The 12,456-nt window shown below is 36.8% G+C and overlaps 1 protein-coding gene across 4 annotated transcripts in view; it reads left to right on the forward strand.

Annotated features, from left to right (window-relative positions):
- Positions 1–12,456, forward strand: part of P3H2 (prolyl 3-hydroxylase 2) — a 166,968-nt gene that overhangs the window by 118,844 nt on the left and 35,668 nt on the right. For 3 of the 4 annotated variants that reach the window (XM_089910685.1, XM_089910686.1, XM_089910684.1), the window contains exons 4-6: positions 7,196–7,327; positions 8,878–9,065; positions 9,398–9,487. In XM_089910685.1, coding sequence (XP_089766811.1) covers positions 7,196–7,327; positions 8,878–9,065; positions 9,398–9,487 — 410 coding nt within the window. The remainder of the gene's footprint in view (positions 1–7,195; positions 7,328–8,877; positions 9,066–9,397; positions 9,488–12,456) is intronic. The other variant, XM_022569619.3, reaches the window with a different exon arrangement.

The following is a 12,456-nucleotide window of genomic DNA, read 5'->3' on the forward strand; positions in this document are numbered from 1 at the left end:
TTTCATTAGGTCCCATTTGTTTATTTTTGTTTTTACTCTAAGAAGTGGATCTCTAAGAAGTGGATCAAAAAAGATCTTGCTGTGATTTATGTCAAAGACTGTTCTTCCTATGTTTTCCTCTAAGAGTTTTATAGTGTCCAGTCTTACATTTAGGTCTCTAATCCATTTTGAGTTTATTTTTGTGAATGGTGTTAGGAAGTGTTCTAATTTTATTCTTTTACATGTAGCTGTCCAGTTTTCCCAGCACCACTTATTGAAGAGACTGTTTTTTCTCCATTGTACATCCTTCCCTCCTTTGTCATAGATTAGTTGACCATGGGTGCATGGGTTTATCTCTGGGCTTTCTATCCTGTTCCATTGGTCTATATTTCTGCTTTTGTGCCAGTACCATATTGTCTTGATTACTGTAGCTTTGTAGTATTGTCTGAAGTCAGGGAGTCTGATTCCTCCAGCTCATTTTTTTTCCCTCAAGACCACTTTGGCTATTCGGGGTCTTTTGTGTCTCCATACAAATTTTAAGATTTTTTGTTCTAGTTCTGTAAAAAATGCCATTGGTAATTTGATAGGGATTACATTGAATCTGTAGATTGCTTTGGGTAGTATAGTCATTTTCACAATATTGATTCTCCAATCCAAGAACATGATTTATCTCTCCATCTGTTTGTATCATCTTTAATTTCTTTCATCAGTGTCTTACAGTTTCCTGCCTACAGGTCTTTTGTCTCCCTAGGTAGGTTTATTCCTAGGTATATTATTCTTTTGGTTGCAATGGTAAATGGGAGTGTTTCCTTAATTTCTCTTTCAGTTTTTCCATCATTAGTGTATTGGAATGCAAGAGATTTCTGTGCATTAATTTTGTATCCTGCAACGTTACCAAATTCATTGATTAGCTCTATTAGTTTTCTGGTGGCATCTTTAGGATTCTCTATGTATAGTATCATGTCATCTGCAGGCAGTGACAGTTTTACTTCTTCTTTTCCAATTTGTATTCAGTTTATTTCTTTTTCTTCTCTGATTGCCGTGGCTAAGACTTCCAAAACTATATTGAATAATAGTGGTGAGAGTGGACATCCTTGCCTTGTTCCTGATCTTAGAGGAAATGCTTTTAATTTTTCACCATTGAGAATGATGTTTGCTGTGGGTTTGTCATATATGGCCTTTATTATGTTGAGGTAGTTTCCCTGTATGTCCACTTTCTGGAGAGTTTTTATCATAAATGGGTGTTGAATTTTGTCAAAAACTTTTTCTGCATCTATTGAGATGATCGTATGGTTTTTCTTTTTCAATTTGTTAATATGGTGTATCACATTGATTGATTTGCATATACTAAAGAATCCTTGCATCCCTGGGATAAATCCCACTTGATCATGGTGTATGATGCTTTTAATGTGCTGTTGGATTCTGTTTGACAGTATTTTGTTGAGGATTTTTGCATCTATATTCATCAGTGATATTGGTCTGTAATTTTCTTTTTTTATAGTATCTTTGCCTGGTTTTGGTATCAGGGTGATGGTGGCCTCATAGAATGTGATTGGGAGTGCTCCTTCCTCTGCAATTTTTTGGAAGAGTTTGAGAAGGATGGGTGTTAGCTCTTCTCTAAATGTTTGATAGAATTCTGGTCCTGGACTTTTGTTTGTTGGAAGATTTTTGATCACAGTTTCAATTTCATTACTTGTGATTGTTCAGTTCATATTTTCTATTTCTTCCTGGTTCAGTCTTGGAAGGTTATACCTTTCTAAGAATTTTTCCATTTCTTCCAGGTTGTCCATTTTATTGGCATAGAGTTGCTTGTAGTAGTCTCTTAGGATGCTTTGTATTTCTGCGGTGTCTATTGTAACTTCTCCTCTTTCATTTCTAATTTTATTGATTTGAGTTCTCTCCCTACTTTTCTTGATGAGTCTGGCTAGTGGTTTATCAATTTTGTTTATCTTCTCAAAGATCCAACTTTTAGTTTTATTGATCTTTGCTACTGTTTTCTTTGTTTCTATTTCATTTATTTCTGCTCTGATGTTTATGATTTCTTTCCTCCTACTAACTTTGGGTTTTGTTTGTTCTTCTTTCTCTAGTTCCCTTAGGTGTAAGGTTAGATTGGTTATTTGAGATGTTTGTTGTTTCTTGAGGTAGGATTGTATTGCGATAAACTTCCCTCTTAGAACTGCTTTTGCTGCGGCCCGTAGGTTTTGGATCGTCGTGTTTTCATTGTCATTTGTCTCTAGGTATTTTTTGATTTCCTCTTTGATTTCTTCAGTGATCTCTTGGTTATTTAGTAACGTATTGTTTATCCTCCATGTGTTTGTGTTTTTTACATTTTTTCCCCTTTAATTAATTTCTAATATCATAGCATTGTGGTCAGAAAAGATGTTTGATATGATTTCAATTTTCTTAAATTTACTGAGGTTTGATTTGTGACCCAAGATGTGATCTATCCTGTAGAATGTCCCGTGCACACTTAAGAAGAATCTGCTGTTTTTGGATGGAATGTCCTATAAATATCAATTAAATCTATCTGGTCTATTTTGTCTTTTAAAGCTTGTGTTTCCTTATTAATTTTCTGTCTGGATGATCTGTCCATTGGTGTAAGTGAGGTTTTAAAGTCCCCCACTATTATTGTGTTACTGTCAATTTCCTCTTTTATAGCTGTTAGCAGTTGCCTTATGTATTGAGGTGCTCCTATGGTGGGTGCGTATATATTTATAATTGTTATATCTTCTTCTTGGATTGATCCCTTGATCATTATGTAGTGTCCTTCCTTGTCTCTTGTAACATTCTTTATTTTAAAGTCTATTTTATCTTATATGAGTATTGCCACTCCAGCTTTCTTTTGATTTCCATTTGCATGGAATATCTTTTTCCATCCCCTCACTTTCAGTCTGTATGTGTCCCTAGGTCTGAAGTGGGTCTCTTGTAGACAGCATATATATGGGTCTTGTTTTTATATCCATTCAGTGAGCCTGTGTCTTTTGGTTGGAGCATTTAATCCATTCATGTTTAAGGTAATTATCGATATGTATGTTCCTATGACTATTTTCTTAATTGTTTTGGGTTTGTTTTTGTAGGTCCTTTTCTTCTCTTGTGTTTCCCACTTAGAGAAGTTCCTTTAGCATTTGTTGTAGAGCTGGTTTGGCGGTGCTGAATTCTCTTAGCTTTTGCTTGTCTGTAAAGCTTCTGATTTCTCCATTGAAAATGAATGAGATCCTTGCTGGGTAGAGTAATCTTGGTTGTAGGTCCTTCCCTTTCATCACTTTAAATATGTCATGTCACTCCCTTCTGGCTTGTAGAGTTTCTGCTGAGAAATCAGCTGTTAGCCTTATGGGAGTTTCCTTGTATGTTATTTGTCATTTTTCCCTTGCTGCTTTCAATAATTTTTCTTTGTCTTTAATTTTTACCAGTTTGATTACTATGTGTCTCCGCATGTTTCTCCTTGGGTTTAACCTGTATGGGACTCTCTGCGCTTCCTGGACTTGGGTGGCTATTTCCTTTCCCATGTTAGGGAAGTTTTCGACTATAATCTCTTCTAATATTTTCTCAGGTCCTTTCTCTCTCTCTTCTGCTTCTGGGACCCCTATAATGCAAATGTTGTTGCATTTAATGTTGTCCCAGAGGTCTCTTAGGCTGTCTTCATTTCATTTTATTCTTTTTTCTTTATTCTGTTCCGCAGCAGTGAATTCCACCATTCTGTCTTCCAGGTCACTTATCCATTCTTCTGTCTCAGTTATTCTGCTATTGATTCCTTCTAGTGTATTTTTCATTTTAGTTATTGTATTGTTCACCTCTGTTTGTTTGTTCTTTAATTCTTCTAGGTCTTTGTTAAACATTTCTTGCATCTACTCGATCTTTGCCTCCATTGTTTTTCTGAGGCCCTGGATCATCTTCACTATCATTATTCTGAATTGTTTTTCTGGAAGATTGCCTATCTCCACTTCATTTAGTTGTCTTTATGGGGTTTTATCTTGTCCCTTCATCTGGTACATAGCCCTCTGCCTTTTCATCTTGTCTATCTTTCTGTGAATGTGGTTTTTCTTCCACAGGCTGCAGGATTGTGGTTCTTCTTGCTTCTGCTGTCTGCCCTCTGGTGGATGAGGTTATCTAAGAGCCTTGTGCAAGTTTGTGTTGAGGTTTTTTAGAGGGGTAATTAGGAAATATGTATCAAAATTTAGACTAAGAAGTAAACTGAAAATCAATGTGCCTTCTTTTAGCCTTTTTTTTTTACATTTTAGAAATATATATATTTCTATACATTTCAAACTGATTACCACAATAAGTCTAGTTAAAATATGTCACCATACAAAGATATTACATAGTTATTGACTATATTCCCCACACTGTACATTTCATAGCCATGACTTATTTATTTTGAAACTGGAAGTTTGTATGTCTTAAGCTCCCTCACCTATTTTTTTCCTCCCCCATCACCTACCCCTCTGGCCCATTTGTTCTCTGTATCTATAACTCTGTCTCTGTTTTGTTATGTTTGTTCATTTGTTCTGTTTTGTTTTGTTTTGTCTTTAGATTGCACATATAAGTGAAACCATATAGTATTTTTCTTCCTCTTTCTGACTTATTAGCATAATACCTTCTAGGTCCATCCATGTTGTCACAAGTAACAAGATTTCATTCTTTTTTATGGATGAGGGCTGAGTACTGTTCCATTGTGTGTGCACATATATCACATCTTCTTTATACATTCATCTATTGATGGGCACTTAGGCTGCTTCCATACCTTGGCTATTGTAAATGTATTATTTGTCAAGTGACTTATTTGCTACACATTCAATTACCCAAGTTCAACTCAATTCACTTAAAATCAATACAGCATTATTGGGGATTTTTTTCCCATAAGGTTTTATTTTGTTGGGCCTCTACCAGAGCCATTTACTTGCATTTTTGTAAACACTGCTCATTTGAATGTCACTTTTATGTGTGCTTCACATTTCAATTGCTGAATATTTCTTTAACTTAATCTTTTATTTGAGAATGGGCAGGCTTTTCCTTTATTACAGTTTACTATCTTGTAGTTTTTTAAAGGATAGGTTCCCTGCTTTCATTCCCACATTCATCTCTACACCTACCTCTACCAATGGCCAGTGAACAGCTTTGGCAAATGTCCTAGATCAGGTTTAAGAGAATTGACTGACAAATTCCCACAAATTAACATTTTGCAATTTTCTGAGGTCACCACAGCCTGTTGGTTGCTGGAAAAGAATAGAAGTCTCCTAACTCAGGCTACTAACACAGCTACCACCACCATCACCCCACTTCCAATAAAGAAAAGTGATAAAAAATTCATAGTCCCTCAAGTTTAATCAAATATTATATGTTGCAGGAATATGGTAAGTCTTCTCAGGAATTTGAAGCATATCCAGTTCATAATGAGATGGAAATCTTTAAAAGTATTCCCATGCGAGTGTCTTGAATCTCAAACCTATTAAAACATAATCATTTCACAGTAACATTTGCTATAGAAAGGAGGCAAGGAATACAACTAATAAAAAGGGATATCATTACTCTAACTATGTAAATTCCTGCCTGGTTCAAAACTATTCTCGATTAGGAGTAAAACTGGCTTTTAAAATACAGAGTGTATTTAGAAAGCCAGAGTTTTTTACTTTTAGACTTGGAAGAACATTACCAATTGGAGAAAACTACAAATGGCTTTTGAATGCAGTTATTTATTACCAGCCATGTTCACTGAACCCCTAAAGGATATCATTTTGTCACTCTTATTTTGCTGCTATTAATATCTTACTTTGAAAAATACTTTCATTCAGATTATGGATTCCTGTTGGGTGTGTTTCCCACCTTTTCCTTTTGCTTGGGTTTTGGAATTAAGAGTGTATATTAAAAGGTAAAATGGAAAGCAAATGGCCAGAGAAACTAGGAGAAATGCTTGAGAGTTGTTTGTTGTTTTCTTAAGAAATAAAATAGCTAGCTATTTGTTTATAACATGCTAATCAAATAAACATAACCCATTCTTCTCCTCATGTCTTCCAACTGAAATTAAGAACCAATGGATGATAGTGATCCTATTAGCTGTACTATATTAGATTGAGTTAGCCAGGTTTTAAGAGAACTAGCACATTTCCCTACACACCAGGAAGCAGATATTTCCTTTCTGTTGTGTTTTGGGGGTCCCTCTTCAAGGTCATCTAGATACAAGCCAGACTCTGCATAATAGAAAGCCTTTTGAAAGGAGGCAGTTGTGGATTAGACTGTACAGTCATGAAGTCGGGTGGTTTTATCATTATTCTCAGGAGAACTTGCTCTGCACAAGCATGAATGGACTATTCTCTTAATGGAAAAGACTGCCTCTATCTTCATTGTAGAAATCAGAGTCGGGGCAAAATGTAAGAAGCGTTTTCTTTCTGGGACATTAGCCATTTGTGTTTCCTCTGCTCATGCTTGTATGAGATAGAACCCAGAGCTAAAAGGAGCATGAAAACCCCTGCACTTCAGGATCCTCGCCTGTTTGCAAGTGAGAAGAATGGGAACAAAGAAAGGGGAACAAAGAAAAAGAGGCAAAATGCTTCTTCAAATTCTTTAGCTTTCATTCTTCTCCTATTTTACCAGTCCCTACAGTATTAGGATTTATAGTGTCCAGGTGATAGACTAATTTGTAACTGGGTAGAATAGGTTCCTGATCAATGGATGTAAAGGAATGTTGTTTTTATTTCCCCTTTGGTAAAAGTGGCTTGAAAATATTAACAAGGAAAAAGAGCATTGTGGCTTCACTTCTCTGTGGGAACTCCCCACGTACGTGGCAGTTCCTTTCTCTCAACCGGTCCTTAACATAACTGGGATCTGAACTTCCCATCCTGACTCCAGGACACTTCAGGCCATCTAAAGTCCAAAAAGAGACCCCCAAGTTGTTAAGTAAAGTAATCTACTCAGCTGGGCATGGGTGGGATGAGATGGCCTATGTCACTTTCAGGAGATGTAGAAAAAGAATACACGGAAGGAAAGAGTGCCATACATTTAGAATCTACTAGTAATTAGTCTAGTGATCACTGGTTAGGAAGCCTTGGCGAGTCACTTACTTTCTTTGTGAAAAGGATTTCTGGTCATGAATGAGGATGATAATGATATCTCTCTAAGAGTGTGTGGTGAGGTGAGATGCCCTGCGTAACCGTGGTTCTCACTTTGAAGTCTGGACGTTGAGCAGATGAGAGGAACCCACTTCTTGGCTCTTGTTTTTCAGATCACTATGTGCAGGTGCTGGTTTGTCAGCATGAATGCGTGAGGGAACTTGCCACCCGCCCTGGCCGCCTCTCACCAATCGAGAACTTTCTTCCCCTACATTATGACTACCTGCAGTTTGCCTACTATCGAGGTAAAGCGTGGATTATCTGTGAAAAACTTTGGGGGGAAGGGGTGTGGCTCATCACAAGAGACACCGAATTTTTGTGGGTTAGTCCTCCACCTTCCTCAGTTGTAATCAAGCTATGGGTGTGTATGCATTTTCTGTCTCACCTCACATCACTACAGCTCAGAACAAGAGCAGACGGTGAAACCACAAGTGGGCAAATGTTGTGACAATGCCCTGAAAGTTATACTAGATTGATATTTTATGTGATTTTTAAATTTAATTTTTCGACTTAATTTGAAAAGATAATATACTCACAGGTTTAAAGACTAAATATTTAAAAACCTCTCTCTTTCTTTTCCCCACAATCCACAGTTTCTTATTTACCCTTCCAAAATTTTATACAGAAACAACACACACACACACACACACACACACACACACACTGTCTCTGAATTATTTTATCCTCTTACACATAGAAGATAGCACATTATTTACACTCTTCCTCACATTGTTTTCTTCACTTAACGATACATATCAGATTTCTTTTAATATGTTGGACCTATGAACTTCCCTTTTGCTTGGTCAAAAGTGGTCAAATTTGGGAAGTTTTATATGGCTCAATCTAGTTGTTTCAGTACATAAAGATCTTCCTCATTAATTTTTCTTTATATCTAGATATCACCATACTATAATTTATTTAATGTGTCTCCTTACTGATGAGCATTGTGTTGTTGGTAATATTTTACTATTACAATCAATGAGCAAATGAATAATACTTCCTGTATGTCATTTACATTTGCATGTAAATATCTATAGGATAAATTTCTAGAAGTACAGTTGCTGCATCAAATGGTTTATTTGTTTGTAATTTTGACAGATGTTGCCGATTTTTTCTCCACACGGAGGACACTTTTCATTGCACAGCAACAGAATATATTATCAAATTTTAAATATTCCCAAATCATTACGTGAAAATTGATATCTCAATAAAGTTTTAATTTCCATTTGTCTCATTGAGAAAGAAAGAGTGAGCATCTTATGTTTAAAAGCAATTAATAGAATTTGGATTGCTGAAATTGGTCTTAGATATCATGTTTTCAAATTCAGTACAAAAATAAGAATTAACTTCAAAAATTCTACTCTGTATTAAATAATGTAAGTTGCCAGCAAATATCTTCAGGTGGAGCTTTTGATAATTTGTTGAAGACATCTAGCAGCATAGCAGACCGAAGTTAGTACCTTTGGAATACCTGAAATCCTGTCCTTCCTTTCATCTGCAACTCTTTCTGCTGCTTCTACTCAGCCTCACGGCATCTTCCCTCTTTTCTTTTAATTTTTATTTTATATTGTAGTACAGTTGGTTGACAATGTTGTGTTAGTTTCAGGTGTAAAGCAAAGTGATTCAGTTATACATATACATATATCCATTCTTTTTCGGTTCTTTCCCCATATTGGTTATTACAGAGTATTGAGTAGGGTTCCCTGTGCTATACAGAGGTAGCATCTTCCCTCTTACCGATCATTTCATGCTGACTCTCATGGACGTGTTGACATATCTTTTAAAAATTTTGTAGACCAACCTAGGCTGACTCTAATGCCGCAACTCCTGGGTTTTTCAGTTGGCGAATATGTGAAAGCCTTGGAGTGTGCCAAGGCCTATCTTCTACTCCATCCGGATGACGAGGATGTCAGAGACAATGTTGATTACTATGAGAGTCTGTTGGATGACAGCACTGACCCAGCATCTATCCAGGCCAGAGAGGTGAGACCCATGTTCTGAGAAGAAACTCATTATTCTGCTCAGTGCTCTGGGGAGAGTTGGTAAAATTATAACACTTCTCTTAAGGATAGCTAACAATTTAGTAAAGGTTCTAGGACTCAGTTCTTTGCAACTTTAATTAGTAATGCTAAAAGCGTGTTTTTCGCCTATGTGCTAGCTTGGGAAAATCTACAGAGATAGAGACATTTTCTGCAGCTGTGAATATTTTTTTAGCTCATTTGTTACTGTCTAAAGAAAATTATTTCCACTTGAACATTAATCATACCTTTTACCTGTTATTTAAATATACATTTTCTTTTTTTTTTTTTCTGTAGGATTTGGCGATGTTTGTGAAGCATCATAAACTGGAATCAGAACTAATAAAATCAGCTGCAGAGGGTCTGGGATTTTCATACACTGAGCCGGTAAGAACAAAGAGGAGAGAGGAAAAGGTCTATAAAGGAACTATTCGGTGGACTTCTTATTTATGATTGTATTCCCCAGCCCCTTTTGTTGAAGATTATAATCCCCTGCCTTTTGTAAACAAACACTGGAGGGAGGGGGTGTTTACCCTGTATATGTGATGAACTGTAAAAGACTTTAACAGATTTCCATGTCACTGAGAGCTAAAGTCAAAAGCAAATATACTTGGATAGGAAAGAAATTTTTTGAATGTGATGTTTGCCTCAGGATTGTTTTATTTCCTAATTTCAACATTTTGTATTTTCTTTTAAACATTTCTCTTAAACATTTTAAACAATAAAAAGACTTCAAAAGAACAGAATCAGTCACAATCGTACTACCTATCATGCTGACTACTTTTCTCCACATGTCCATGTTGTCTTGTTTTTTCTTATTTTTTTGGGCTGCGTTGGATCTTGCTCTGCGCGGGCTTTCTGGCTTTCTCTAGTTGTGGCGAGCGGGGGCTTTTCTTCATTGCGGTGCATGTGCTTCTCATTGAGGTGGCTTCTCTTGTTGTGGAACATGGGCTCTAGGCATGCAGGCTTCAGTAGTTACAGCACACAGGCTCAGTTGTTGCGACACACGAGCCCTAGAGCATGTGGGTTTAAGTAGCTGCAGAGCGTGAGCTCAGTAGTTGTGGCATGTGGGCTCAGTAGTTGTGACTCATGGGCTCTAGAGTGCAGTCTCAGTAGTTGTGGCACATGGGCTTAGGTGCTCTGCAGCATGTGGGATCTTCATGGCCCAAGGATCGAACCTATGTCCCCTGCACTGGCAGGTGGATTCTTTTTTTTTTTTTTTTAACATCTTTATTGGAGTATAATTGCTTTACAATGGTGTGTTAGTTTCTGCTTTATAACAAAGTGAATCAGCTATACATATACATATATCCCCATATCTCCTCCCTCTTGTGTCTCCCTCCTACCCTCCCTATCCCACCCCTCTAGGTGGACACAAAGCACCGAACTGATCTCCCTGTTCTATGTGGCTGCTTCCCACGAGCTATCCATTTTACATTTGGTAGAGTATATATGTCCATGCCACTCTCTCACTTCGTCCCAGCTTACCCTTCCCCCTCCTCATGTCCTCAAGTCCACTCTCTACATCTGTGTCTTTATTCCTGTCCTGCCCCTAGGTTCTTCAGAACCAATTTTTTTTTTTTTTTAGATTCCATATATATGTGTTAGCATATGGTATTTGTTTTTCTCTTTCTGACGTACTTCACTCTGTAGGACAGACAGACTCTAAGTCCATCCACCTCACTACAAATAACTCAGTTTTGTTTCTTTTTATGGTTGAGTAATATTCCACTGTATATTTGCGCCACATCTTCTTTATCCATTCATCTATCAATGGACACTTAGGTTGCTTCCATGTCCTGGCTATTGTAAATACTGCTGCAATGAACATTGTGGTACATGTCTCTTTTTGAATTATGGTTTCCTCAGGGTATATGCCCAGTAATGAGATTGCTGGGTCATATGGTAGTTCTAGTTTTGGTTTTTTAAGGAACCTCCATACTGTTCCCCATAGTGGCTCTATCAATTTAATTCAAACCAACAGTGCAAGAGGGTTCCCTTTTCTCCACACTCTGTCCAGCATTTATTGCTTGTAGACTTTTTGATGATGGCCATTCTGACTGGTGTGAGGTGATACCTCATTGGACTTTTGATTTGCATTTCTCTAATGATTAGTGATGTTTAGCACCCTTTCATGTGTTTGTTGGCAACCTGTACATCTTCTTTGGAGAAATGTCTATTTAAGTCTTCTGCCCATTTTTGGATTGGGTTGTTTGTTTTTATGATATTGAGCTGCATGAGCTGCTTGTATATTTGGGAGATTAATCCTTTGTCAGTTGCTTCGTTTGCAAATATTTTCTCCCATTCTGAGGGTTGTGTTTTCATCTTGTTTATGGTTTCCTTTGCTGTGCAAAAGCTTTTAAGGTTCATTAGGTCCCATTTGTTTATTTTTGTTTTTATTTCCATTTCTCTAGGAGGTGGGTCAAAAAGGATCTTGCTGTGATTGATATCATAGAGTCTTCTGCCTATGTTTTCCTCTAAGAGTTTTATAGTGTCTGGCCTTACATTTAGGTCTTTAATCCATTTTGAGTTTATTTTTGTGTATGGTGTTAGGAAGTGTTCTAATTTCATTCTTTTACATGTAGCTGTCCAGTTTTCCCAGCACCACTTACTGAAGAGGTAGTCTTTTCTCCATTGTATGTTTTTGTCTCCTTTAATCAAAGATAAGGTGACCATATGTGCGTGGGTTTATCTCTGGGCTTTCTATCCTGTTCCATTCATCTATATTTCTGTTTTTGTGCCAGTACCATACTGTCTTGATTACTGTAGCTTTGTAGTATATATAGTCTGAAGTCAGGAAGCCTGATTCCTCCAGCTCCATTTTTCTTTCTCAAGTTTGCTTTGGCTATTCAGGGTCTTTTGTGTTTCCATGCAAATTGTGGAATTTTTTGTTCTAGTTTTGTGAAAAATGCCAGTGGTAGTTTGATAGGGATTGCATTGAATCTGTAGATTGCTTTGGGTAGTAGAGTCATTTTCACAATGTTGATTCTTCCAATCCAAGAACATGGTATATCTCTCCATCTGTTTGTATCATCTTTAATTTCTTTCATCAGTGTCTTATAGTTTTCTGCATACAGGTCTTTTATCTCCTAAGGTAGGTTTATTCCTAGGTATTTTATTCTTTTTGTTGCAATGGTAAGGCCGGGTATTTCCTTAATTTCTCTTTCAGATTTTTCATCCTTAGTGTATAGGAATGCAAGAGATTTCTGTGCATTAATTTTGTATCCTGCTACTTTACCAAATTCATTGTTTAGCTCTAGTAGTTTTCTGGTAGCATCTTTAGGATTCTCTATGTATAGTATCATGTCATCTGCAAACAGTCACAGTTTTACTTCTTCTTTTCCAATTTGGATTCC

The sequence above is a fragment of the Delphinapterus leucas genome, chromosome 4 (genome assembly GCF_059928025.1).
Source record: "Delphinapterus leucas isolate spDelLeu-1000000601 "Yukka" chromosome 4, BTC_Dleu_Yukka2, whole genome shotgun sequence".
Lineage (NCBI taxonomy): Eukaryota > Metazoa > Chordata > Mammalia > Artiodactyla > Monodontidae > Delphinapterus > Delphinapterus leucas.